The 27,719-nt window shown below is 45.4% G+C and overlaps 10 protein-coding genes across 10 annotated transcripts; 5 read left to right on the forward strand and 5 right to left on the reverse strand.

The window, feature by feature from the left end:
- Window positions 1-103: 103 nt before the first annotated feature.
- JR316_0006617 (uncharacterized protein) lies at window positions 104-2,254 on the reverse strand (the record flags this gene model as incomplete). The annotated part of the gene is made up of 5 exons (XM_047892363.1): window positions 104-616; window positions 706-764; window positions 903-1,686; window positions 1,740-1,756; window positions 1,825-2,254. The coding sequence occupies 5 exons, from the start codon at window positions 2,252-2,254 to the stop codon at window positions 104-106; spliced, it is 1,803 nt and encodes a 600-aa protein (XP_047747645.1).
- A 2,422-nt stretch (window positions 2,255-4,676) lies between these two features.
- JR316_0006618 (Chitooligosaccharide oxidase) lies at window positions 4,677-7,009 on the forward strand (the record flags this gene model as incomplete). Its single annotated transcript, XM_047892364.1, has 11 exons — window positions 4,677-4,821; window positions 4,876-4,997; window positions 5,060-5,270; window positions 5,323-5,453; window positions 5,505-6,023; window positions 6,074-6,294; window positions 6,350-6,387; window positions 6,447-6,666; window positions 6,720-6,820; window positions 6,873-6,977; window positions 7,002-7,009. The coding sequence occupies 11 exons, from the start codon at window positions 4,677-4,679 to the stop codon at window positions 7,007-7,009; spliced, it is 1,821 nt and encodes a 606-aa protein (XP_047747646.1).
- Window positions 7,010-9,087: 2,078 nt separating this feature from the next.
- JR316_0006619 (uncharacterized protein) lies at window positions 9,088-9,683 on the forward strand (the record flags this gene model as incomplete). The annotated part of the gene is made up of 3 exons (XM_047892365.1): window positions 9,088-9,160; window positions 9,217-9,416; window positions 9,471-9,683. 3 exons carry the CDS (start codon window positions 9,088-9,090, stop codon window positions 9,681-9,683), a joined length of 486 nt encoding a protein of 161 aa, XP_047747647.1.
- A 550-nt stretch (window positions 9,684-10,233) lies between these two features.
- JR316_0006620 (Pyranose dehydrogenase 3) lies at window positions 10,234-12,430 on the forward strand (the record flags this gene model as incomplete). The annotated part of the gene is made up of 8 exons (XM_047892366.1): window positions 10,234-10,348; window positions 10,404-10,485; window positions 10,539-10,699; window positions 10,758-11,069; window positions 11,122-11,319; window positions 11,372-11,781; window positions 11,838-12,278; window positions 12,335-12,430. The coding sequence occupies 8 exons, from the start codon at window positions 10,234-10,236 to the stop codon at window positions 12,428-12,430; spliced, it is 1,815 nt and encodes a 604-aa protein (XP_047747648.1).
- A 924-nt stretch (window positions 12,431-13,354) lies between these two features.
- On the forward strand, window positions 13,355-14,442 carry JR316_0006621 (Lactonohydrolase oryL; the record flags this gene model as incomplete). Its single annotated transcript, XM_047892367.1, has 5 exons — window positions 13,355-13,417; window positions 13,487-13,719; window positions 13,780-13,932; window positions 13,992-14,039; window positions 14,094-14,442. The coding sequence occupies 5 exons, from the start codon at window positions 13,355-13,357 to the stop codon at window positions 14,440-14,442; spliced, it is 846 nt and encodes a 281-aa protein (XP_047747649.1).
- Window positions 14,443-15,581: 1,139 nt separating this feature from the next.
- On the forward strand, window positions 15,582-16,643 carry JR316_0006622 (Lactonohydrolase oryL; the record flags this gene model as incomplete). Its single annotated transcript, XM_047892368.1, has 6 exons — window positions 15,582-15,644; window positions 15,691-15,923; window positions 15,987-16,139; window positions 16,191-16,235; window positions 16,287-16,425; window positions 16,488-16,643. 6 exons carry the CDS (start codon window positions 15,582-15,584, stop codon window positions 16,641-16,643), a joined length of 789 nt encoding a protein of 262 aa, XP_047747650.1.
- Window positions 16,644-16,800: 157 nt separating this feature from the next.
- Window positions 16,801-18,823, reverse strand: JR316_0006623 (MFS-type transporter cnsO; the record flags this gene model as incomplete). The annotated part of the gene is made up of 10 exons (XM_047892369.1): window positions 16,801-16,987; window positions 17,054-17,194; window positions 17,256-17,747; window positions 17,799-17,950; window positions 18,010-18,079; window positions 18,184-18,288; window positions 18,346-18,409; window positions 18,463-18,506; window positions 18,554-18,573; window positions 18,632-18,823. The coding sequence occupies 10 exons, from the start codon at window positions 18,821-18,823 to the stop codon at window positions 16,801-16,803; spliced, it is 1,467 nt and encodes a 488-aa protein (XP_047747651.1).
- A 1,572-nt stretch (window positions 18,824-20,395) lies between these two features.
- On the reverse strand, window positions 20,396-21,123 carry JR316_0006624 (uncharacterized protein; the record flags this gene model as incomplete). Its single annotated transcript, XM_047892370.1, has 4 exons — window positions 20,396-20,465; window positions 20,522-20,670; window positions 20,728-20,900; window positions 20,961-21,123. 4 exons carry the CDS (start codon window positions 21,121-21,123, stop codon window positions 20,396-20,398), a joined length of 555 nt encoding a protein of 184 aa, XP_047747652.1.
- Window positions 21,124-22,806: 1,683 nt separating this feature from the next.
- On the reverse strand, window positions 22,807-23,534 carry JR316_0006625 (uncharacterized protein; the record flags this gene model as incomplete). The annotated part of the gene is made up of 4 exons (XM_047892371.1): window positions 22,807-22,876; window positions 22,933-23,081; window positions 23,140-23,312; window positions 23,369-23,534. 4 exons carry the CDS (start codon window positions 23,532-23,534, stop codon window positions 22,807-22,809), a joined length of 558 nt encoding a protein of 185 aa, XP_047747653.1.
- A 1,529-nt stretch (window positions 23,535-25,063) lies between these two features.
- Window positions 25,064-27,338, reverse strand: JR316_0006626 (uncharacterized protein; the record flags this gene model as incomplete). Its single annotated transcript, XM_047892372.1, has 4 exons — window positions 25,064-25,336; window positions 25,403-25,470; window positions 25,577-27,103; window positions 27,167-27,338. The coding sequence occupies 4 exons, from the start codon at window positions 27,336-27,338 to the stop codon at window positions 25,064-25,066; spliced, it is 2,040 nt and encodes a 679-aa protein (XP_047747654.1).
- Window positions 27,339-27,719: the final 381 nt, after the last annotated feature.

Consider the following 27,719-nt stretch of genomic DNA (forward strand, 5'->3'; position numbering starts at 1 on the left):
ACAGATTCGCCACAACACAGTAGAATCGCCGCAGGACACCATTCCTATACAACGAGAACCAGGGTTCTCTTCAACGTCTTACGCACCAGATTTTCCCGGACTATTACTCCAGTACAATCCCACCGCAATTAACATATTCATTGTTTGGGCCATGACTCCCCATCTCCCAGAGCTGAATTTCATGAACGCGGTACGCTCCCAGGTTGGTAAGAAGAGGTGGAGGGACCTGCAATGGTTGTGGACGGATGCGCGTCGGCTGTTTATCTTCGCCCTCGAATACTTCTTTCGTGGTGTTGGGATTTGGATGTGGAGGAGGGGAGGGGGTGTTTGTCGATGTGAATGGCAGCGCAGGATCCGATGAAACAAGGTTCGTGATTGGGAAATCTTGTTCCTCATTAGATTTCACGTCTAAATATTCTGAGTCCACCGTCTCGAGAGGAGGGTTAATAGATACAGTGCCCTGATTGGATATATCGGCAGGGACAAGCGGTATCGATGAAGAACTAGGAGTACTGCTGATCAAGGAAATTGCAGGAGAGCGAAGAATATCCGAGTAACAAAAAGGTAGGCGTTTCGGGGGCTTGTGGTGGCTTGCATTTAATATTGTACAGTGTAGCTTTGTGCGCAAATAGCAATATAATGTAGAAGATACAGATTGATTGATGGTCAGTAAATGTCTTGTCGAGGAAGAACATGTATACATACTTTTAACGGGCGTCTGTCCGTAATGTACCCCGCCTTTCTGAACGCAGAATCGACCAGCACTACAAGCGGACGAGTAAGCCACAGTAACATAATGGCATGGCAATCCAGTCAAAATAAAATAGGTGATGATTTACAAACCAAGTTATCAGTACTCGTTGACTCATTATTGAAAGTAAACTAGAACTGGCGTCACTCACCACAGACCTCCATCAGTTTTGTCCGTTCTTCCCGATCTTCGTTCTCTTGTGTGTACGCCTCATTCCGAGGACCAATGAACAGCACGCCAGCTCCCACCCTGGAGTCATCATCCAGCGTCAACTCGGTATTCGCTTTAACCGATGCAGGCATCCGCGACGTCTTTAGAACATCTAACTCCTCCAATGGTACTAATACGCCTTTAGATCCATTTAATATTTCCGATATACGAGGTTTGAGCGAAGCGAGCAACGAGAGTGCGCTGGAAACTGTCTTGGGCTCAGTTGTGGGTGGGGGAGAGGTCGAGTGAATATTAGACACATCGGGCGGTGAGGAAAAGGTTTCTTCACTGGGTCCTGCAATGGGCTGGGCAGCATCTACACTTGGGATGGAAGGTGCAGAAGTGGATGCGAGGGATGGGTTTGCTTCAACGGTCTTGGATGTTTCGCCAGTCTCCTCAGGAGCAAGGTCGTCGCTCTTTTCAGTACTCAGCGCCATCACACCAAGCGTCATGTGCATCCGACGTGGATCGATGACGATGCTCGTATCAAGTCCTGCAACGGTGGGCGACGTCACGACTGGCTTTCGGGCCCTTCCTTTACCTTTTTGGTGAGATGACGGAGTAGTCGTGTTTGGAATCGCGGCTTTGGAATCACTCATGCCTCCTGAGCGTGGTTTAGAGGCATCCACAGCCGCAGTTGAGCCCTGGTCGCCATTGACCGATGGAGATTCGAACAATGAGGCCTGGAATTCTGCTACCTTCTCTCGGAGAGTAGAATGGTTGTGCTAATCCCATCTTGAATGAAAATCACGCAAATAAGGGCGAAAATTTAGCTCACAAGGGGTAATGCGAGAACTAAATTTACAAAGGTATATTTTTATGAGAAAAAGGGGGATTAAAAGCGATTTTAGGAAAGGGCTTACAATGTGTTGGACGAGCCTGTTGTGCATTTTTTGTCGCACCAGCGTTAACAGTATGACTCGGTTCCTCGGTGATGTTGTTCCTGTTCCTCCCCCAGCCCCCTCCCCTGACTCGCCCTTTACCTCTACCAGTTCCATGTGCACCTCTGTCTGTTTGAGTTATTCCGCGTTGCTGTTCTGATGCAGATATGGAAGAGTTTGATATCGTTATAGCAGAGTTTGGGCCCTCGGGTGCGTCCTGTGGGGATGCCGTCGGCCCCTCAGAGTTTCGTGATCTCGCTCCCGCGGTAGAGAATGCTCCACGTCCCCGTCCACGTCCACGATTAATAGATCCACCGCTAGAGGGATTGCTTTCTCTAGAAATTGTTCCGGAACTTGTGTTGCCCGTGGAATTCCCCATCTGTGGAATATCTGGAGGGCCGGTTCTGCTCATCCTGTGCAGGTAAAGAGAAGAGATTTCGAACGTGAGTATCGAAAATTAGCAAAATATAGAAGCGTAAAAGGAGAATAAAAAGATTCCAACAAATACACGCACAAGGAGTCCACCGATGTAACGTTTGCTCTTTCATGTACACTTGAATATTACCTGGTTCATTGGTGACACAATAGCTTCATCGTAGCTTTATGTCATGAACCGGGGCAGTGCCCAGTGGGTGAAAACAGAATGTTGAGTGAGTACAACAGACCTTTGAATATGAATGAACCGCGCCAATAACGCGATGTGCTTTATTTGAGACAGCTTTGGTGAATGTTGGCGGAAGCCAGCCTTGAACAGAATAACGAAACGAGCGAACGGATTGTGCCGAAATGTCCCATCACGTTCATTATCCAGTCACGTGAAATCTCCGCGCGCGTCAGGTACACGTACTATCAGCCTGGGATAGATCCTTTTGTTGTGAGTTCGGAATTGCCAGTTACGAATCCTCTCTAAGAGGGCTTGTTTCTCATAGAGAGCAACTATCCTGCAAGGTTTTTATTCACCGGCTCAAATCGGCTTTGTTTCGATTGAGTCAATTTTGCTGCAGATGCCGTACTGGAAACCAAGTTTTGAACATATAATGCTTTCTGATATACTGCAGACGTTTTATTTGTTTCGATTTTACAAGACATATGATAGTTCAAGTACGGGTGAACAATCTCTTTCTATCGGGCTGGCAGAGGTAACGCGACGCGTCGCATCACGGGACGTAGCACGTGATTAGTCTGACTTCAAATTTCTGGCATTGTCGGCCGCTGTGCGAACATTTGAACATGGTCTTCCGCACCAGCAAAATCCGTAAAACCAAAACTATTTTATAGAAAGTATTTGGAAACATCTAGAGTACGAGCCGCCTTACCCGCTGCCATGAACCACTCTCCCAACCATTAGATGCCTAGTCTCGCGAGCCCCTGTCCACGTCACCACTCTTCTCCTCTGAAGCGAAGGCAAACTTACTGCTAGTTCGTGCCGCCCCTTTCCCCCCTTTGACGACCATCAGTGAAAAAATCCTGGTCCCTGTCTCCCCTGCCTTCTCGTCCATGACAGCAGTACGAAGTTGCTAGTCCCCGTCACCACCGTTTTGCTGGGTGGCCAGCGTAATGTTTCTGGTCTGCTTCATCACCTCGGCCCTGCTCCTCTTGACGATCAGCAGAATCACGTTGCTGGATCTCTTGCCCGCGAATGTATCTCTCTGGCTAATAAATCGCACCAAACAACAACGTGTAAAAACGCGCTGCATAAATTGCTTCTTGTTTTGTTTGCCACCCCTCCATTGACTGCCGATACAACCTGCTGTTCGTATTGTTTGTCATCCTTGCCCACACCCTAAACGAATAGCTAACGAACAGCGTTATAGTGTTTGTATTGCTCGCTGCCCTCGCTCTGCAGTGCGTCTTTCGAAGAGATGAGTCGTGAAGTACTTGGACCAATTATGACTGATACTGTACAATTGGGCAATCTTTGACCACCGACTCTAGAACACCTTGGGCTTTCCCGACGTTTACTCTTCTGAATCTTTGAAGTTACCAGCCTACCTGACTTTCTGGTGTCTAATCCTGTATAAATCACGGCATTTTGCGGCAATATCTCAGGTCGGAACTCCGACGTTAGCCGACGCATTCACTCTTGAGCTTGAACCTCAACTGGTTGCCATTCATCGTTCTTCGCGTTCAGTGGGACTTTAAGAGGCGCCACTGCAATCAAGAGACGCCCCACATTTAATCACCTCACTACTACCAACTCATTCATACACGTCATGTGTTCAGGCACATTACGGCCATATTATAGCCTCCGCGTCGCGTCCCCGTTCAATATGTTTCACTCGATGAAACACGGGCTATGTGAAGTACGCTCACAGGCTTTCTTAAGTACCTGGTTGTGTTGCGTGCTGTGCTCAGGCGAACCCGGGATTTGCACGGCTCCGCGCACCATTACACCCGAGCCACTTACCATCCCGCCCCCTTCGGAAAGAGTCGGTCGGATAGTCATCTTACGAGTTGAGAAGTCGATATGTACGTACTATACCCCAAAAGAAAAGAGGCTATTCAAACCATTCATTCCGATTGTGGCCTTCGAGTGCTGTCATCGACTCTTTTTGCTGACAACAATCTCTTCGTTTGTGTAGATCTTTTCCATCTGCGTGCATGCCCGGGAGTTTATTGCGGGGAACCATCGCCGCCAGTCGGCTAGCGCGACAATCATCACCATCTGAAGACCCGAATTCCCAACCTTGCGGGACAGGATCTTGTCACCTCAAAATTATATAAACTAAAAGCCAGATTCTTCTTCACAGTACGCCCCTTTTACCTTTGTTCGCTTTCCCCCCTTCCTTCTCTCCCTTTCATCTTCCTTCACTAATACAACCCCTGAACCCAAGATGCTGTTGTCATCTTTCGTCAGGTTTTCCGCGTTGCTGTGCTTAGCTCTGCTCGCAAGTGCCGACCTCCGATCAGACTTGTCCGGGAAGGGCTTCACTGTCTCGTTCCCAGGAGATTCCCAATACTCTTCTCTTAGTCAAGCATGTACGTTACTGACCTATCTGACGCTATATTGAAAGCTCATATTACGTGCACCAGACAATCAACGATATACCTTCCAACCAGCAGCTATCGCCCTACCGAATACCCCTCAAGATGTATCCGCCATAATTACAGCAAGTGCTGCAAACAACTACCAAGTTGTCGCTCGCAGTGGAGGAGTAAGTAGTCGTTCATCCATTTACAGAATCCGGATTGAAGTAGCTTTCTTTTCTTTTCACAGCACAGTTACATCGCCAATGGACTTGGGGGCCGGGACAGCTCGGTAGTTGTTGACCTTCGCAACTTTAAATCCATCTCCGTGGATCCTTCCACTGGAAACGCGGTCGTTGGATCTGGAAGCAGACTGGGGGACATTGCGTTAGCGCTGAACAATGCTGGAAGGGCAATGTCCCATGGAACATGTCCTTATGTGGGAATTGGAGGACATTCAGGTGAGTTGCCACTGACTGATACCTATCCGGATACGCTTAACTTCGAATTCAGGATACGGGGGATGGGGATTTACTTCGCGTATGTGGGGACTAGTATTGGACAACATTCTCTCAATCAACGTCGTCACCGCTGATGGATCCATTAAAACCGCATCAAGTACCTCGAATTCCGACCTATTCTGGGTTAGCATTTTTCCCGTTTTCCTGTTGTCATCTTCTCTGAACTAGACTCAGGCTCTTCGAGGCGCTGCGGGATCGTTTGGTATCACCACCTCAATAACATTCAAAACATACCCCGTGCCCTCCTCCGCAACAATTATTGGCTACAACTGGGACCTTACTGCGGCTGCTGCCGCGGATGCCCTAGGCCGTTTCCAGACATACGCTACATCGAACAACATTCCTGCGACCTTTGGACCCGAACTCACATTCTCCAAGGGCAGTGCACAGGGTCGAGTTACGTTCAGTCTCGGTGGTGGCTTCTACGGTCCCGCGAGTCAGCTCGACGCGATTTTATCACCGTTCCTCAGCCAGATGCCTGCGTCTCCTGGCGGCGGCCGTACGACGGGAAGCTACATCAATAGTGTCGCGTCGCTGACGGGTGGACTACCCCTGAACACGGCGAGTGGGCCCGACAGGAGGGACACATTCTACGCGAAGAGCTTGATGACACCCCAGTCGGCGCCAATTGCGGACGCAGCGCGCAAGGCATTCTTCAACTACCTGGCGAATGATGGATTCAACGCAAACACTGTGAGTTTTCTTTTTGTCGTTGTTGTAGATATTGAGATTGATTTGAGCAGGCGTGGTTTGTGCAAGCTGAGCTGTATGGAGGTTCCAACTCTGCTATCAACTCGGTAGGCGCGGACGCCACTTCGTACGCGCACCGCTCCTCGCTCCTCACATGGCAATTCTACGCGAACTCGTTCAGCGGCAATCTGCCCTACCCTTCGCAGGGCCTTGGGTTCGTTGATGGAATGGTCAACGCGTTGGTGGCAAACAGTCCGTCAAACTGGGATATCGGGTGAGTATCACAGGTCGCTCGTTGTCAGGAGAAATTTTCGCTGAGATAAGCTCAGAGCGTACACGAACTACATCGACGACCGTCTGCAGAACTGTAGGCATATTTCATTGGTGTTTACTCTCCCACCACTAATGATGCTATCACATACACAGGGCAACAGATGTACTTTGGCGCTCACTACTCCCGTCTGCATGACCTCAAGAACCAGTTTGATCCCAACGGAGTGTTCACATTCCCCACAGGCATTCAAGGCGACGTTGTCCCGAACCCACCGACCAACACCAACGGCGTCGCAATCCATCCCAATGGAAACACCGCCAAATGCCTCGATGTCCGTGCGGCAGAATATGCCAACGGAACTCCAGTGCAAATGTACGCTATTTGAGCTGTGATTAGTGTCCTTGAAACTGATTACCGGTGATTAGATATGACTGCAACGGCACAGGTGCACAGAAGTGGGTGATCAACCGCGGGACAACGGCTGTACGTGTGGCTGGGACCAACTTCTGCTTGGATGCCGGTTCAGGTAAGCTAGTCTGCGTAGAATACATCGAGCGAATATCTAACACACGGAACAGCGCCCGCGAACGGCATTGGGATGAAAATTTGGACTTGCTATGATAACCTCGCAGCACAGACGTGGAACTACAACTCGAACAACATGCTAGCGCTCTCTGTTCAAGGTAAGCGCTCACTACTGTCAATAGCAACCTGAATAGGGCTGATGATTATCAGGACAATGCTTGGACCTAACAAACGGTGTGCTTACGAACAGCAATCAAGTACAGACTTGGCAGTGCGCGGTTGGGAATGGGAACCAGGTGTGGACTATCTAAATCACTGGCGGAGAGGGAATGGTATGAATGGACTTCTATTCTCTTGGGACTCTGTATGGACATGTGCACGGACACTGATTAATATGCCTTTGTCGTTAGTTCTTGTTGGGACTTCTTTTGGTCTGAGGTGTTGTTGTAATTTTACTTGTAATAATGAAGTAATACAGAAGTAATGAAATTATGGCGAAGATAGCATTCAAGTCAATGTTTTTTCCGCAGTTGATCCATGGACAAACCCATCAATACTATACACTTTCGCGGGAGCTTAAGATTGTCATGATCAGTGATACTCAGCAAGATCTAAATACGCCCTACGGTGCCCCACTCAACTTGCAGGGCTGGCTTTCCTCTCAGAATCAAATCTCTAAGTTTCAACATTGAGCGTTTGAGCTTATGTACAACTCCAGAAAGCTTTAGCTACTGACCAGTATGTTTCTTTTCTAGAGGCAAATCTTTAAACGGCGCATATTTCAATCGCTCCTCAATCTAATATAGTGCCAGGATATTTGGGAAAACTGGTGTCAGTGCCTAAATCCGATCATTCCATTGACATTGCTGCGCCATCTCTACAGCCCCTCATTGGCGCCTATATATACAGCTCCTCCGACATAGAAGGAAAATCTGGATTACTACCATACTGCTTTGAATGATGCACTCCTCTATTTGCACGCTAGTGACATTTCTTGGAATCGTGTTTGGCATTGCATCCAACGCTCCACCTGTTGTGATTAATGACATCGCTGTTGGTGGAGTGTTACAGCTCGGCTGGATCCGTGGTGTGTAGCATGAATGCCAAATCTGTGGGCTTACTGAAGTTTTGCAGTCTTGAAATATCTTCGACATATGCACTCTCACGCTTTGTACGACTTCAGGTTTGCTCGACCAGGCAGTCGTGCATACACATGTAGAGAGCTGACAATCAACTAGTTTTAATGTATATTGTAAATTGTAAATGGGTGGTCAACTTGGCAGTAGTTCTTTATGTGTGATTAGCTAGGATGTAGTCCTAGTCGTTTTAAAATTGTAACAGGATAATTCTGAGCAAACCAATTCTCGCACAGTCTGTCAAACATAATTTTCGTTCTTGCATCTTCTAGCTATCTTTAAACAGAAACCTCATGTAGAGCTCTTAAGATTTTGATTAATGGGTAGGCGATATCTCACTGCGCTCTGGTTGGCAGTCGTGTTGAAACTTGATCAAACGACCAAAACTACGACATCTATCTCACGACGTCGATCAGGACCCAAATTAGCCCAACGATATAAGTCCTCGTCATCTTAGCATCTAAGAGCTGTCCTTAACCCCATCCTATCCTCGAGACACCGCCGGTAAAGTACAGCTGGGCACCCTCCAATGCTCACGATAACAAGCACGGACAGGATTTTGGCCTTGTGCATCGCTGCCATAGCCACAGGGGTGTACCTATGCTCCCTTGCAAGCTGCATACGGTGGTTGGTCTACGTCGATGAAGGATGGAGGATCAGAAAAAGCGTCAACAAAGTACTGCTTTTGGCAACATTCGCGATCTTCTTTTTTTCCTCTCTTCACACAACCTTGGCCGTGTCAACAACCTTTTTCAATATCCGTGACCTGGAGAGAGGAACTTTGGTGAAAAGCGACACCATTCCTTGGACAGATGTTGTTATGGTATTTATTAAACCAATCAAATAGTTTGTCTATATACTCAGTTAAATTTTTTGAAGTGCACCGCTACCAATATGGCTGTACTAACTGTGGACGGTTTCCTGGTAGGAAAAATATATTCTTACCAGTTGTGGTCATTGATCTACAACGTGCCACTAGATCTACCGATGCTGGCTCGTCTGTTCAAGGACTTACAAAATGATCATTTCCCCCGTCATATTCTGGGTAGGAGGAGCGGCATGTACAGTACTCCAGATATATTGGCAAATAGTACAAAGTGCGAAAATCAGCACAGTTTGGACTCCTGTCAACATGACAACAGGGCCGGGGACCATTCTCACGCCTTTCTGGGGCTGCTCTATCGCGGTTAATTTGTATTCGACCGGTGAGCAAATCCATGTTCTTTCTTTAAGGGAGTACAAGTCGTTAATACTCATGAAGGGGTCATACTGCACCGTATCTGGCTTCATGTTCAAGAACAAACACGATTCTCAAGCTCGCTTTCTGCTTCAGTTCGCGAACTCCGTTTTGTGATGCGCGTTTTGATCGAATCCGGTGCTTTATACCTTGTTATCACAATTCCCCATTTCATTGTTTGGTGGACGCCTAGCTCCACCGCCATCCTGATATTTGCATGGACTGTGAGTGGAATGACTGATTGAAAAATTATGGATTTTGAGCTAACCTTTTGGTAGAACCTCCCAGCGGTCGGTTGTGCGTTTAATTTCATTGTTATCCGTACCTCCCAGAGACGTGTGGAGCATGTCAAAGATCTTGAAAAGGATGCAGGGTTTATCTCAACCGTCATGCAGTTTCGGCCCCCCATCATCGCCAACACAACGACCACGCACACTACTGATCATTTCTCTAGTGGTCGAACCTCCTCAACTTACGAGATTGGGCAATGATACAAATAAACAAATCAAGATAATGGGAAATGTGTACTGTAGTCAATCATGGTAATATGTAGGGATATATCGTACCAGGATATGGTTCAGGTTAAAAAAAATGCCATATTATATACGGCTATATAAACCCAGAATCCTCTCTTCAATCGTATAAGCAATGTATTCAACCACACTGCAAGCGAACAACTGATCGGCATGAGTCGGCTGGTTACAATTTAGGGTCAGCTACTCTCTGATTGGCTCTCTTTGATCGGAGATGTTTTTGCAAATTGTATCCAGCGACTGTTTTTAAAATGGATTCATTACTTTCCTTCCTCACCCTTTTTTCAAACGGGCCGTCGGGTATGGCTAAAGAAGAATGACACGACGTTCGAAGCGATAGACTTCTTTACACCTTCAAGTATTGTTTCGCCACGAACTCCACTGACGAAGCATTGATCATATGGGCCTTTACGAGAAGCACGAGCATATGGCGCAGAGCTCGGAGCAAGGGTCCGCTCGGAGAGGTACAAAGGCAGCACACTCGACCTAAGCTGTAGTTGACCTCCTAATGACTCGCTTTCTCTCATATCTCGTGGCCAGCTTGACAGCTGGTAGTGCCGTTGCAGTCATACTCGGGGAGGTCGATAGTCTACGAGAGACGTATGACTTCGTCATTGTGGGCGGTAAGTCGCCATTTAGTCCTCCTCTAAGCAAACGCTGAGTGCAATAACATGTTAGGCGGCACAGCCGGATTGGTTGTGGCCAATCGATTGACAGAGATCTCCAAATTTAATGTCCTTGTGCTTGAAGCTGGACCGACGTAATAAGACATTTGTTCTCTCTTGTCGTTCCATCTGACCTTGTTCATAACAGTGACGCTGGTGTATTGGAGATTGAAGTACCGTTTTTATGCACGCATACCACTCCACAGACACCTTGGGATTGGAACTACACCACTATTCCACAGGCAGCACTGAATGGTGCGTCGTTGACATACCCACGTGGGCACGTTCTAGGGGGGACGAGCTCAGTCAGTGAGTAATAATGCAGCTATATCAAATGAATTCAAACGTGATGTCAATATGCGTGTAGACTGTTTGGTATACACCCGAGGTTCGCAGGCGGATTTTGACCGCTATGCACAAGTGACAGGCGATTCTGGCTGGTCATGGAAGAGCATGTTGCCCTATTTTAAGAAGAGCGAGAAGTTCACTCGACCGTCCGATAACCACAACACGACAGGGCAATTTGACCCCGCCGTGCATGGATTCTCTGGTTTTAATTCTGTCAGCTTACCCGGAGCATCAACTGCTATTGATAATCGCTTTAACGAGGCGGTTGGCCAGCTTGGAGGAGAATTTTTCGAGCAATTGGATTACAATTCAGGGACACCGCTTGGATTCGGTAAGTCAGATATGAATTGAAGCAGATGAAAACGAGCTAATTCTAAACATAGGTTGGTCTCAGGCTGTAATTGACGGTCCATCAGGCACTCGAAGCAGTTCATCTTCTGGATATCTACAGAAGAAAATTTTGGAAAGACCCAATCTTCACGTTTTGGTAAATGCTCAGGTTTCCCGCATATTGCACAATAGCAAGGCGGAAGCTGCAAACCCACTCTTTAGCAGCGTTGAATACCGCATCAACGGCAAAGGTATGCATTCCTTCAATCTCTTGCAATACGATATTCAATGTAGTTAACTTAGGATCCCTGAGGACGGTGACTGCGACGAAAGAAATTATACTATCTGCAGGATCCATTAACACGCCGCAAATACTGCTAAACTCTGGCGTAGGAGGAAAAACTGCTCTTGAAAAACTAGATATCGTATCGCAGGTCGATATTGAGGACGTTGGCCAAAACCTCTCTGACCACCCCATCATTACATTTGCATGGCTCGTAAACGCCAGCACTACATACGACGACTTCAATCGAAATATTACCCTACAGAACGAAGAAATTCAAATCTGGAACAAGACCCGCCAGGGTGTCTTTGTTAACGGCATCGCACAACATATTGGCTTCGTTCGCGTGCCTGATAATAGCTCAATCTTTCAATCCGCGCCGAATCCTTCATCTGGACCAAATTCACCACATTTTGAGATATTCGTTTCCGTGAGTATATGTAACCTGACGCAAGCCGAAACTTTTTCACGGCTTTTATTTGTCAGAACTTCCTTCTGGGAAATACACCGCCGACTGGGCAATTCCTTAGTATTTCTGCAATTATGCTCACTCCAGGCGTAGCAGCACGCGGATCAGTGACGATAACCTCAAATGACCCCTTCTCTACTCCCGTAATCGACGCTGGCCTCATGCGAGACAACGGAACTGACCTCCCCCTTATGCGAGAAGCAGTCCGCAGTATCCTCCGGCTCGCATCGGCGCCTACTTGGGCCAACTACATCATTGGCCCTGCGTCTTCTACTCAGCCTAACCTCAACTCATCGGATAATGAAATTGACGCATTTATTAAAGGGAACGCTAGGTCCGCATACCATGTGGTAGGTACAAGCTCTATGTCAAAGAAAGGCGCAAAGACGGGCGTTGTGGACCCTAACCTTCTACTCAAACACGCCGCGGGTGTTCGGATTGTGGATGCTTCTGTTTTGGTAACAAAATCCATCTTAGCAACAGCTGCATTAACATTGACTATTCATGCTTTTAGCCATTTGTGCCTGCGGGGCACACCCAAGCCTCGACGTACGCACTCGCAGAACGTGCTGCTGATCTGATTAAGGCAGATTTTGCAATGTCCTCATAAAAAAATACAATGCATTTCCTCTACCTCAGCCAACTGTCTCCGGTAAAGACATTTATCCTTGGTCTCCCACTGTCTGTTGCATTTGAAATAGGGATGGGAACCATTCACGACAACATAAATCATCCTGGAGGATATATTTGTCTGATATAAGCATCGTGTTCAATTACCCACACATGTGGCTATTTGGTATATCTTTTGCTTCTCTTTTCCCAATTTTTGTGATTCGTGGAACGCATGTTTAGGTGTGTAACGCGTAAAGTGCTACTCTATTCTCATTGACCCTGAGCAAAGAAGTGTCCAGTCCTCGATATATCAGGTTATATTGAACAACTGACAGACTATTTCTAACGCTATAAGTGTCTGCCGTTCCTCAATAAAGTTGTCATAAAGGGTGTGAATCCTCCAAGTATACTATTATCTTCTCCCCAATCCTATGCGTACAATGTACTATCATTTTCGCAGTGCAGTGATATGGGTTCTCATCGACAACTTATGCTTTTTTCTACGAGGTGTTTCAGGTTTGGTAACAGTTACAGACTCGTCCACATTGTCCATCGTATGTCAATGCTTCATCGCAGCTAGCACGTTTTAATTCTTCATCTCAAACCATCACAGGAGATCCCTCCACTTTCTTTTGCCGTCCTTGGACAAAATGCGTCTTTCCGACACAACAGCACTAGGGACCTGTTTAATCCTACTAATTCAACTCCACCATTCTTCCAGATATTTCATCCCGATTTCCGAAATGTTCTCGGGCCCAATGCTTCTATCAGACGGATAGCAATGAATACCACCTTTGCATTTGGAAGTTTTGCATTCGAAGCTCCGATTTTCAATCCTCCGACCAACGAGTTGTTCTTTTCCAGCGTCGTTCTTCCTCCTGAGAGTAGTATGACCCACAACAATCACATTAGTAAAATAGACATGGCACTCGTTGAAAAGGAACTATCAAGCACCGAGAAAGATATCAATGTCCCGTTCACAGTGGTGAGTCTGTCATATTAATTTGTTTTACTAAAATTTATTGATCCTTTCTGATTATCCTTCCTGCACCAGCTTTCTCTACCAGAAACTGTTCAGATTACAAACGGGGCGACAGGCCCTTTCCGAGGCTCGTTGCTTCTGACAACCCGAGGCCGAGCTGAGCTGCCATCTGCTCTGGTATTACTGAATCCAAAACCACCCAATAATGCCACGGTCCTTCTAGACAATTTCTTTGGACGTCAGTTTAACTCCATGAATGACCTCAAGATACACCCGAGTGGGAATATATTTTTCACTGATGATAGGTAGGAGTTCCATCTGGTGATCAATATCTCCCAGTCAGACAACTTAGGGTATACCTCCAGCCTTGCCTTTACAGACAACGAAAGGCCGCCTCCTTTGCTCCCAAGCCAGACCTATATGTTTGATCCAAGAACAGGTCTAGTTAAAATGGTAGCCGATGGGGTAGTCGTCCCTAACGGAATCGCGTTCAGCCCGGACGGCACAATAGCTTATATGTAAGTGCTGCCCATTCATTACATTCCTCCATGGTGAACCAGGCTTTTAAATCAATCAGAGCCGATTCTGCTTCTGTGGCAACTGATCAAACTCGACCAGCTACAATGTATGGTTTTACCCCCTAACAGACATATACCATCCATTACATCGTTTGTCCTAGCTATGCTTTTGACGTTGATCCAGAGTCGTTTACATTCAAGAATCGCCGGGTCCTATGTTACATTGATTCTGGAATACCAGATGGAGTTCAAGTAGATACTGAAGGAAATGTGTACGTTGCTAGCGGCGATGGTGTTCAAGTAAGTATTGAAAAGTCAACTGTACAAACGAAATTGCTGAAAGAATCCATCCAGGTGTTCAGAAAAGATGGTGTTATTCTTGGAAAGCTGTTTTTTGGAGCAAGGGTGGCCAACATGGCATTCGCAGGAGATGGAAACTTGGTGGTACTCGTCAGTAGTGCAATTTTTCTCGCCAAAATTAACGCCAAAAGTGCCCTGGTCTCTATATAATAAGAAAAGTTTGTTATTCTTTAATAGATGTAGAAGAACTTATCAGGTTCTATAATTTTACTGGTCTCTACTGGTCTCTTATAACGCATCTAAGAGTCCAAAAACGACATTTCATGGGTGTCGTCGCACCAACGTCGCACCCAGCAGCGGACCCGGAACCGGAGGATAAAATATAACCACGTGATTGATGCTGAAACGTGTCGCGCCCGCCTGAGTACTATAGGGGTATTAAGTAGTCGCAAGAATCCACTTCCAATGATTAACACGCGGTCATGTTAAAATGAATCTTGACTCAGCTGGCCCATCAGAGTGTCTAATAGTGCCTCAAGAAGGAGCTGGTGCTACTATATATCATCAACGCTCCATCAAAAAAAAAAAAATAACCCGACTGAGCGAATCTTCTTTTAGATTTTATTCCCACAAGAAGTCGAATCCTTGCCCAATAACTAAAAGCAGGTTTGACGCAGCACATTTTATCACATTCGACGTCACATGTGTGAACGTTATATAGCGCGTGCGGAACATCGCATCATAAAATAGAGCTGTAAATTTAGTGAGCGTATCTGCTCACACATAGATTATGAAGGCTTAAATACTCCCCAACTTTGAAGTAGCTCTATAGGACACATTCTAATATCATCCCAAAATGCGAGAGGTTTCAAGTTTCTTAACTCTATTCAAGTTCTCTGCGAAACTTACTATACTCACCATATGTCTCACAGCAAAGTTAGTAGGGGCTTCAGGTAACTCAACCGTTGTTTCGACTGGAGAGACTGTTGTAAGTACTTTTATCCCTGAACACTAACCTGTGGTTATCCCTGACCTTAAATTAGATTGTATCTCCTTTGTCGTTCGCTGTACTTGGTCAAAATGCTACATTTCGGCAAAACTTTAAAGACTTTTTCAACCCAACCAACTCTACACCTCCATTCTTTCAATTATTTCACCCTGGGTTTCAGGCCATTCTTGGTTCAAATGCATTTGTCAGGAGAATAGCAACAAATACCACGTTCGCATCGGGTAGCTTTGCATTTGAAGCACCTATCTTCAACCCCCCAACGAATGAGTTGTTCTTTGCGAGTGGTCTTCTTCCACCCGAGAGCAGCATGACACATAATAATCGAGTCAGTAAAATTAACATGACTATGGTTGACATCTCCTTGGAGCGTAAAGCCACAGATATCAATATTCCTTTCACGACGGTAAGTTGTATGTTCTGGTCATTTATTGAATTCATTTGGTATGTAGCTATCACTTCCGGAAACTGTCCAAGTTACCAACGGAGGTACTGGTCCGTTCAAAGGATCACTGCTGTTTGCGACTCGTGGTCGCCAGAACCTTCCTCCTGCATTAGTTTTGGTCAACCCAACGGCCCCTAACAATGCAACTGTGCTTCTCGACAACTTTTTTGGCCGTCAATTCAACTCAATGAATGACCTCAAAATTCATCCCAGCGGCAACATCTTTTTTACGGACGACACGTGCGTGACTCCAGTATCTTCAACATAGTGCTCATTTTCAATTGTGTGTTCATTGTAACGTAGTTTTGGGTTTGTGAACGATCAGAGACCTCCACCTTCGCTACCCAGTCAAAGCTATATGTTCGATCCGGAAACAGGTCTCGTCAGAATGGTGTCAGATGGAGCCATCACTCCAAACGGAATAGCATTCAATGCGGACGGTAGTGTCGCGTATATGTGCGTATATTTAAGACCGTCTTTTACAAATCTATTGTGACGTACTTGAAGAGCCGACTCGTCAGCGCTGATCAACAACACTCTTTCTGCCACAATGTGAGCCCCGTCGCTGGCACAGGTCTTACGACCTTCACATATATTTTACAGATACGCTTATGATGTCGACGCGAAGACCTTTGCATTCAATAATCGCAGAGTTTTTGCCTTTATTGATACGGGAATACCTGATGGAATACAGGTCGATACCAATGGAAACGTTTACGCTGGTTGCGGTGACGGAGTCCAGGTATGAAATGTTTCATGCCCCAAGTTGGCTTTGATCCCTGACCGTTTGAATGCGATGAACAGATCTTTAGAGAGGATGGTGTATTGCTAGGAAAGATATTTGTAGGAGCGAATGTAGCGAATATGGCGTTCGCAGGTGACGGAAGACTTGTCATCCTAGCTGGAAGCTCTATTTTCCTTGCACAAATTGAGGCAAAAAGTGCGCTGTTTACAATCTAGCATTCGTCGTAGACACTGTTTTTCTTGTGTTCCAACCCAAGCGTCCAAATATTTGAGGAAGTGGAATGGTATATTCACCACGGAAGCCGCGGCATTTATGGCTCATCGACGTCGCCCATGGAAAAATAAAAGTAGATGTGAACACAGGAGCTCGTCATTATACCATATAGCGGAATCCTTTCTCCTTTACGCCTTTCCTCAATTCTTCTTTGTCCAAACCTTCATTTACCACGGTGAAATGCCATTTTAAAACGCAGAGCATGAGAACAGCAAGCCCAGATGTCGCGATACATATTCCGTAGGAGTTTCGGTACGTCGGACCCCAGGTAGCAGGCCAAACATACCTTTCATTTATCCAAATATAAGTATAATTTCTCCAACACGCAGAGTAGACGAAAACGACAACGTACGATCCAGCCACATTTCCCAACTGAGAGAAAGCGTTTATGATGGCAATTGCCACGGCTCGCTTCGATGCGGGGTAGGGAAAACTGTTGCTCATCCACGCGTAGAATACAATGTATCCGGCGTATGACTGGGCCATGAGGAATCTGAGTATGCAGACATCAGTGCAGTGTCACCACGTCTCGCATATTGATTCCTGGAACATACAATGAGATATAACGTGCAGCGATATTCATCGTGTTGGTTGCAATAACAAAGCCTAAAATACCAAGAATGAGCGATCCTATGCAGTGATAAAACCGTTCATTGGTTTTGTCTGAATGACGCGAGAGCCCAAAGGCTATAACGGTCGTAAAAAGGAATGGTGGTGCACAGAGAAGTAGTGTCACCGTTTCGTTGAATCCCATGGTAGCACTCAGTGTCGGAAAGTAGGCGTTGAACGATAAGGAAACGACCCATGAAGTTAGTAGCAATGCCATCCACCACACCTTCCAATCTGTAATTGCCATCCAGAGGCCGGTATGTCCATTTGCATCTTCGCCCTCGCTTTTTCCATGGCTGTCCTCTTCCATTCGTCTTAATGCCAGCGCCCGCTCTTCCTCGGTCAGCCATTTAGTCGTGGATGGGAAGTCGGGTAGTATGAATATAGCCAATATTGCCACTGCAATTGTCAGTACTCCTTCGATAAAGAAAAGCCATCTAGAGATATTGGTGAGCATACGAGTTATGCAGCGATAAAAAATTGCAGACCTCCATGCAGCGTGGCCGAGCTTCCCTTGCATCCCACTAAGAATTCCAGAAGCCATAAGCGACCCGAAGGCATTACTGATAATGTTTCCACAATATAGAATTGCGGTTCGCAGACCTAATTCATTACGCTTATACCATTTAGACAGAAGAAACTGGAACATTACTTTTAACAAAGATCGACCAGGACCGAAATGACGCCATCATAACTCACCAGAGCTCCAGGAAAGAATGCTGCCTCGACAAACCCGAGAAAGAACCGCGTTAGCAAAGCTCCTTTGAAGCTATGCGCAATCAATATATATTGCAAATTTTCGAGAGAATTTGTACTGTACTTTGTGGTTACTCCTGTTCCGTTCACCATTAATATTTGGAAACACTAATGGACGCAAATTCTCTACACGCACCAGTAAGGCAAGATATGGTACCCCAAACGACCATGCACGCCGGAAGATATAATGAAGGCTTTCCAATCCAGTTCAAGAACATGTTCCTGTGCAGTAAGTCAGTTTGGATGGTTAGGCAACCTGGCGTTGTAATCCTTGCTTACGATGGAACCTGCATGATTATATATCCCACATATAAGATTGACAACAACGTCGCGAATTGTGTGCCTAATTTGAGTGGATGAAACGCCCTGTTTCTACGTTGGATGTGCAAGTCATACCATGAAGGTCCAGGTCAGACTGTAACCCTCGCAATCGTGCAGCACTGGTGTATAGTTCAGTACGAGTAAACGAAAAAGCAGGAAATCATACCCGGCATTATTCCTGTCGATCTAAAGCACAGCTAGTCAGCAGAGGTCTCTGAAAGGCAACAGACGGGGTTTTACTCACGTAGTTTAGAATATAAATGACAACGAGAATGCTCATCCTCAAATCTACCTTCCACAACAGCTTTCTCTCCAGTACCTTTCGTGCCTCCGTGCCGCCAAACTCCCCATCAGGATCCTCGATTTCACTGAGCTTGGACTTGTGTGATTTCTCCGAGGTGGAACGAACAGACGTGCTGAGTTCAGTGGAAGGCATACTGGATAGACCGTTCCCTCTAGTCTTAAGCAAAGAACCGAGAGATAAACCGGTCAATGTTGAAAAGCAGAGCTTACCTTCGTTCTCAATCTCGTGTCACGTCTATAACTGGAATAGGATCATGAGAGTATCTGGCGGGCCGATGCTAATTTCAGAAAGAAGGCAACACGTCGGAAAGTTGAATCGTCATTGGAGTATGTCGGGGGTCATGAGGGCCACATACCACTGTCATCCATCAGGATAGACTGAAGTTCCGAAGGTGTATGGGTATTCCACTTCCGGATTAAATGCAAGTAGTTTGTGAAAGGCTCTGCGTGTCAGCAATGGATGAGGCACGTTTTCAAACGTCCAGGAATCATGTGGTGTGAAGCGCGACAATCTTGTGCAACCAAATACAATTCAATTCATAAAATACTCACATATATAACAACGTACAGCAATACGATGATCTACTAGTAATGCTTATGCCGTTGACCAAACTTGATTTACTCGATTTCCTTTGTCACAATTTTATCATCGATATTCATACATTGGCCTGGTAAAAATTGTAAGCCGGAGGCAATGCCATGTATTGCAATCACTCACCGTTCTCTGCAAGTAAAGCATAACGAAAAGCGCATTAATGATGAGGTGATCTCTCTTGCAACGATGCTGACACCGATATTCAAACGTCTAGCATCTTTGACGACGTTATAGCAGTTTGTCTATATTTGCCTATCAATATCGTATCTGTCGGAGAAGCAGCAAGACGCACTGAGGAGTAAAACCATGCTCTGGTAGTTGAGCTTCCTATAACCTTGACGTCGGTCACATATGTATATATCAACCCGCCGAAGGAAACCTCGAATATCTTGTTCATGTCGTAGCACTACCCGTGGCCAGTATTCCATGAGTGTCTACAATGGTTATTAGCCATTCGCCGAGTGTTAGACTGGCTCGATGCGGTAGTAGGGCATGATTAAAATAGGGGCCAGGATGTAGTCGTTGGAGAATGCCTAGATGCAGAGGGTAGACCAACCAACCGCTCCAGCTGATGCTAAGAAGATATGAATCTTGAATCTTGAATCTTGCGCATGGAACCGGTTCACCGCAGTGAGGGTTAGAAAACGCCGCTTTGGACCGCCTGGAGTACACGACCACGACGCCAAACGCCAAGTCATTGCCAGTTGAACATGTTCCTAAGAGAACTTCGACGTCGTCTTGTAATGCCTTGCGTTAAGCTGGCGTTGACTTGTATTCTTTTTACTGGGAGCACAATATAGTTCCTGCACGAAGTCTGAGTGTCAACGAAGACAGACGTGCCTCAAAAATTTACATTCCATAGCATTGTTGACAGATTCCCACGAAGGCCGTGATCTAATCTTATCTCCTGCATATCTCGGACCGGAACTGCAAACTAAAAACAATCGATCAAAAAACTTTGGTTAATGGTTTAAACGCAAGTTCAAAGCAGAGCTGGTGGGTTAAATAAAATCAAAAAGATACTAAACTATATAAACTATAGTTTTAAAAAAACATGAAATGTTCAGAAGTTAGGTCCGATTATGGATTGTACAAATTAACAGGCGCGGTCTACAATCCCAGCGTGGAAAGCGTGAGCGCAAAGGCCAGCCTCCTCAGTAAATTTGCAACATTGACAAGCCTTGGTATATGCGAGTCAGCACTAATAGTATTCATCATGAGGGTGTTGATACCCACAGATTTGCAACCAAATTGAGAACACCGGCCAAAAGTCTCTCCAGTCCGCCAAGAAGTTGGTTCAATGCAGCATCTAGTCCAAGTCCTCCTAGAAGAGTCGTGATACCGGGAACAGCAGTGCTAACGCTATCCAAAGTTGTAGTAATGTCCTATGCGATGCAAAATAAAAATTATACTTTGGCCAATGGTTTGGATAATTTCCTTACCGAGACAATTGGCGCAATTGCATTAGCTACATCTGAAGCCGAACCACCGGACGACGAATCAACCGACTCAATGCTAGCCAAAGAAGATGTTGCAGTGTTAAGGGACGCAACGAGGTCAGTTATAAGAGGAGAAACATTTAATTCCGACGCAGTGCCCCCGGATACAAGCGAATCTGATTAAAAATGGTTCCTGTTAGTGAATGGTATTGACTTTTCTTGAAAGAAAACATTACTGATTTGCGTAGTAATTGTGCTGGTTGAGCTTTTCAAATCGCTGACAATTGACAGAACATCAGACACGTCGGCACGTTTCTCGACATTCTCTGGAATGGGAGTTGCTGATATAGTGAAGGATCCCAGAGCGAGAAGTGAAACGAAGAATCGAGATGCGAACATGATGGCTTCTTTGGAGGAATGGGTTGTTGAATGTGTAGACTGCTAATGAAGCAAAGAGCGAAAACCTATCTTTTATACCTTGTAGTTGTGGAGTAATAATGCCCAGTCTTACGCGTATATCGTCAATATATTCCGAAAAAAAAATCCACCAAAATGACGCGAATGTATGGATATCGCGAAGTAGAAGGCAAGACATCATTACTCCGCATGTACTTTGTTACAGCTTTGGCGCCAAGAAAGAATATTTAAACTGCATAATCTATTTTAGGAAGTGCGTGAAAAGAAACAGAAACCGGTTGAAATATATCATTTTTCTCAAGAGATATTAGACAGTGGATGCATATACATAAAAACGTTACGCCCTCCTGAACAACATAATGCATTTTCTTTGTAGTCCGCAGAACCAAGTTATGCTAAGTATCTGGCTACCGTCTATATGAATAGCACAGCGCCAACTCGACTCCAAAAGCCATGTGGAGGATAAAAATACTATTCCATGTATAGTGAAATATTCAGTCGCTAAATATCTCAGTATTCACGACGTATCACTGCAGGCTCCGATACATGTTTGATGTCAAACATTGACAATCAAACAGATATTATGTAGGATGTAGATGTTTGATGTCACGCACATATTGTGTTTGACAACAAACAGGCTTCAGACATAAATTGTGTTTGAACTCTGTGTGACATCAAACACCAAATATGTTTGAGCACTGTTTGTTAAAAAATATTAGCCTGACATAATACCTGTTTGAATAGCTGTATGATAAGTTTCTGTAAGAGATCAACCATAAAATCCGTATCTTATCTAACATGAATATCAAACATATTTTATATAAGCATTCAACCAGAATATTTGTCCGAAATCAAACAATTATCAAACATCCATTTTTTCTCGCATCTGATTGGTTCATACATATCTGTTTGGCAATCTGTTTGATTTCGGACAAATATTCTGTTTGAATGCTTATATAAAATATGTTTGATATTCATGTTAGATAAGATACGGATTATATGGTTGATCTCTTACAGAACCTCATCATACAGCTATTCAAACAGGTATTATGTCAGGCTAATATTTTTTAACAAACAGTGCTCAAACATATTTGGTGTTTGATGTCACACAGAGTTCAAACACAATTTATGTCTGAAGCCTGTTTGTTGCCATACACAATATGTGCGTGACATCAAACATCTACATCCTACATAATATCTGTTTGATTGTCGATGTTTGACATCAAACATGTATCGGAGTCCGCAGTGTATCCAACTGTTGATTGCTATGAAAACTGTTGGAAAATTGGCTCATGTACTGATAAACCTGAGCCAAGCCTGTACTGGGCATTGCCGGGCACAGCGCTCAGCAGTGGGTGTGGGAATGGGTTATGTAGACAAATCTGGGACCTGGACCCACCTAGATCCAATCTGGGTCTTTGTCGTAATGTCCAAATGGTGACTAACACATGTTTTCCCGGTACTTGTCCTATTAATAGACTAACAACTTCGCTGTTCCAGAGGCTAGGGGCAAAGCGAGGATAGTGAAGAATGGAGACAAACAACATGTATTGGTTATATATCTAAGGATTTTCAGAGACATTTACATAGAACGTTTACGTAGAAATGTGCCCGGAGTTCTACTGCTTCATCACAGGAAGTGGGCCACTTCCCCTCGGAGCCTAATTAAAGCCCCAATGTAGCGAGGACAAGGGACAACGCAAGAGAGCTGAGAACTCCGGCAATGGTAGTCAACCTTGAAGCAAGTAGTTAGCTGTTTTAGTCGTCACTATCTCTTGAAATATGACTTACAAAGCAGAAACCAAGTTGAGTACTCCAGCAACAGAAATTTCCAAACCGGTGAGGAATTGGTCCAGAGAAGCGTCAACTCCAAGTGTTCCGATGACGGTGCTAAGTCCAGGGACGGCAGTTTGGGCGTTGTTCAAAGTGGTGGTGATTTGCTGAAATATTTCCCCATGTTAGAAATGTTTGATTGTCCCCGATAAGTGTACACCTTACCTGAACAAGGGGGGCAACAGTGTTGGCAACGCTTGCGGGGGTACCACCAGTGGCCGTGCTGACGGGTCCTAGAACACCGAGGGAGGATGTAGCGCTGTTCAAAGAGCTAACCAGGCCGCCGATGAGCGGTGTGAGGTTAGATTGAGTGGCAAGACCTCCAGAGAGAAGGGAGTCTAGAGGGGGAAGATTGTGAGAATCTTATTATAAAGAGAAGTAACGCGTTCCGTACTGATCTCTGGAAGGATAATTCCAGTTTGTCCACCGAGGGTTCCAAGAATCCCGAGGACGTTGGAGATGTCGGCACGTCTCTCAATGTTCTCGCTGGGGACGGGTGCAGCCAATGCGGAAAGGGCACCGAAGGAGAGCAGAGGAAGGAAGAAGCGAGAGAAGAACATGTTGAGTAGATTGAGAGAAGCTAAGACTGTTGCTTAAGAAGAATTCAACTGTGAGTTGACTGAGGGAATGCAGAATATTAGGCCACCTTATATATGTTTTCCATATGACAAAACTTGTCGATAGTTTTTGAAGTCCACAAGGCACGTGGAAAGCTTGTACAGGTCATGGAAAGAGCAACATACGGCACGCGGTCCCAAAATAAACACCAATGAACATATCGAGTGATCTCCGCAACACGAAGGCAACATAATGTCAATGCACAGGCAGCGGATGCCTGAGCAATGACGAAACCGCCTTCATTTTCTGGGAAAAACAGTCATGACAGAACATTAGGAGTATTGTGAACTTGCCGCGATTCCCATCCGATGTCAAAGCCCATCTGGGGTCTCCGAGGCCGCGGCCTGTCCTATGTAAAAATATGCAAAGAATATTGTCTCGACCAAATCTACGACCGTACACAGAACTTAAAACACCTTTAGGCTATACGTCGAGCGAAACCTCATAGTTCCATTGAACCCTTGACTTGACATCCATCAAAAAAGACTTATACAAGCTCATGGAGGAGGTTCGGCCTCATAAAAGGACCTGCGTAGTAATTCCCAGTCAATCTACACCCTGCACGATTCACGCAAGGAGACATTTACAATAATATGTCATCACGTCATGCGAAAAGGGGACGACAAAAAAACAGCTTTCTGAGCTTATAGATCAATGTGCTGATGCTCTGCGGTTTATCTTCTCACCGACGCTCGGATGTTTGTAACTGGAACAATGAATCTCAAGAAGGTAGGTTTTTCCCCATAACGTGGTAAATTTGGGTCCGCTTGCGGGCATGCGCACTCGAGACGCTCACAATTCAGGAACACTTACAGGACTTACAAAGTGGGGCTAAAGGAACGCAGTACCAGTCAATTAGATGTGACTGTTCACAAGGAGCAAGAAAATTTTATGACACAACTATAAGTATAGACGGATCATCCCGAAAGTACATAAATAAGCAATGTACATACCATATTCATGAACAAAACATACGGATTTCGACAACGTTACAGGCGGAGCCGTGAGCGAATTACTTGTGCGTGGTAAATTATTATTGAGCAACTTCAAATTTTATGGCGCAATGCCATCATCGTTGTGGCTGTCATATGCCAGTTACTCGCACATCAAATCCCCTTGAACATTTCCAACTCATCCCCCGTTACTGGAATGGTTCTATTGCCTATACACAATGTGTGAACATCAGAAATGCATTCCTTACGAATAGGTACAGCGAAATATCTATTGAAACGTGTTCTAGGTCAACGTACATGTGCAATTGACAAACAGTAGTGGCCAAAGTCATGACCTGAACACTCCTAACTGTCTCCCGTTCGTTCGGCAAATCCAATTGATAAAGCGTCCGCCTTTCCTAGGTTATGTCATTGAAGACAGGCCTGGGTTGAGGCATATGGTGCTTCCAGAGCATGATCGATCACATACAGTCCTGAGAATCGTGTTGAACAATTATGATACTTGGATGGGGTCATAATTAAACGGGGTTCAGGTGAAAGAGAAATCCGGAGTTGTGCTTCGCTGACGATTGCTTAAACCCTTTTATTCTGCCAAAACCACGAGCAAGAGGCTCTTCGGGCTCGGGAGACCAAGTACTTCGCTCCACCGTGTCATAAGAGCTTGCGAATGGATCATCAGAAAGGACACCATTATGCCGGAAAGAATTATTGGATTCACGGTGTTGAGTGCCTTCGGGACCCAGTCCCGATTTCTCCTGATCAGAGAGTCTACGGTTCTCTGGGCCCGGGGTCTGAGAAAAGGCTGCAAGCGATATCAGCGATTGAATAATGTATCAGACTGAATAAAAAACACGTACAGAAGCGACCGTTCTCATGAGCGAGGAAAAGATCTCGTCGCCTCCTGTTCCTCTGTCGTCCCTGTCGCCTGCACAGTAAAATAATACCGATTATTGAAAGGAACATTAATCCGCCTATAGTTCCTGCTATAATGGGGGTAAGATTGGCATGGTTTGGCGAGTGAGAATTTACACTCGTTGCAGTGCTAATAGGAATGGTGGATGGTGGTACGTTGGCATTCCTGGTTCCAGTAGCAAAGGGAATTGATGGAATGCTCGACGCAGGTGTATCACCCGGAAAGGTAACCATGGCTTGTGCAGGGAATGAAAGAGTTGAAAGAACTTGATCTGTTGTTGATGGAAGGTTACCCACAGAGACCAAGTCTCTATTGATCGTTGAAAGTGAGATAATATTAATGTCCGATGGTGTAGCTGTATCTGTAAGAAAAACGGCCGGTGTTGTTGATGGTGCTATGAAAAGAATGGCAGATGATATTGGTGTTGTTATCAAAAAAGTGGCGGATAATGTTGGTGTCGTGGGAGGAGTAGCGAATGTTGGCGGAGTTTCGACAACCACGTTATCAGTGTTGCTTACAACAGGCGGCACTATTCGATTGGAAAAAAGGACGTCAATGGCTGATATTGTGGAGGAAGATATCGGTGTTTCGACAACGACATCGTCTGTGTTGCTCGCAGACGGCAATATTCGATTGCTAAAAAGGACGTCGTGGGCTGATGTTGTATCTAGAGTAGTCGATATTGATGTTGTGGAAGATGATATCGGTGTCTCGACAACGTCAGTGATTGTGCTGCTCGCAGACTGCGGCACTATTCGATTCGAAAAAAGGACGTCAATGGCTGATGTTGTGGAGGAAGATATCGATGTCTCGACAACGACATCATCTGTGTTGCTTGCAGAAGGCAATATTCGGTTGGTAAAAAGGACATCGTGGGCAAATGTTGTATCTAGAGTGGTCGATATTGACGTTGCGGAAGAAGATATCGGTGTCTCAACAACATCAGTGACTGTGTTGCTCGCAGACGGCGGCAATACTCGATTGGTAATAAGGATGTCATGGGCTGATGTTGTGCCAAGAGCGGCCGATACTGATGTCGTGGATGTTGTGGAGGAAGATATCGGTGTTTCAACAACAACATCACCTGTGTTGCTTGCAGAAGGCAATATTCGGTTGGTAAAAAGGACGTCATGAGTTGATGTTGTTGTGTCGAGACTAGTCGATAGTGTTGATGTTATGGCGGAGGATATCGAAGTTTCGACAACCGCACTATTAGTTCCGTTTGCAGACGGTAATATTTGATTTTTGACAAGGATGTTATGCGTTGAAGTTGTGCCAGCAGTGTCCGATAATGTTGATACTGTAAAGGAAGGAGTAGCTAATGATGTTGGAGTTTCGACAGCCAGGTTATCAGCGTTGCTTGAAGATGCCAAAGATCGAGGATTGGAGAAAAGAATGTCATGATCTGGCGTTATTTTCAATAAATCCAGACGAAAGAGAGAACCGTTGACCATATTGGTAATCACCAGGCTGTGTATACCGGGTTCAAGTACTGGGGATTGGTAGAACATCACTTGAAATTGGTCAACATCCATCGTCGATGTATTCGTTACATTTTGTATGGGCAAGTTATCCAACTGATATGAGGTCTGCACTGGGCCAAACTTTGTACTGCTCAATGTTCCCCAGACGCTGACTGAAGTCCCTGTAAGTTACAAACGTAAGATAGAACCCTCCTCCTAATCGGAACTCCTAAAAATGGACTCACCGTTGAACAAAAGACTTACGCTAGCTTGTGCTCTATCTGTCTGGGTGACCGTTTCGTTGAATTCCTGTCCATTTCCTTCTAGTGACCAGCTACTAGTGGAGTTGTCCTGTGGAGCAGATGTGTAAGTCAGTCTAGAATCCCGATCATCGACTAGTATAATCTGAGTCGACATGGATCAGACGAAAGTCTAGGAGAGAGAGAGTCACTTGCAAAGGTAAGTGGGCGGTAAAGAGAATGGCTACACGCGCGAAGGTATATCAGTAGATGAACCCAAGGGATTCTGATACCGTACCCTCATCGACATCATGTACCTTGACATATCCTTGATTTTCCAGTTGAGCTACTACATATTTGTTGTCATAAGAGCTAAATATATATGGTGCGCGACGCGATTTGCATAATTAAAAAGGTAGAATACGTCTGACAATAACTCACTTATCTGCGTTCACGTCGCTCATTCACGGTGTTAGGGGCGGTGCTGCCTCCAACGGCGTTCCCTCACAATATATCGTAAATGAAAGTTAACATGTGTATGAGCACAGACTGGCTACTT

The sequence above is a fragment of the Psilocybe cubensis genome, chromosome 6, assembly GCF_017499595.1.
Source record: "Psilocybe cubensis strain MGC-MH-2018 chromosome 6, whole genome shotgun sequence".
Lineage (NCBI taxonomy): Eukaryota > Fungi > Basidiomycota > Agaricomycetes > Agaricales > Agrocybaceae > Psilocybe > Psilocybe cubensis.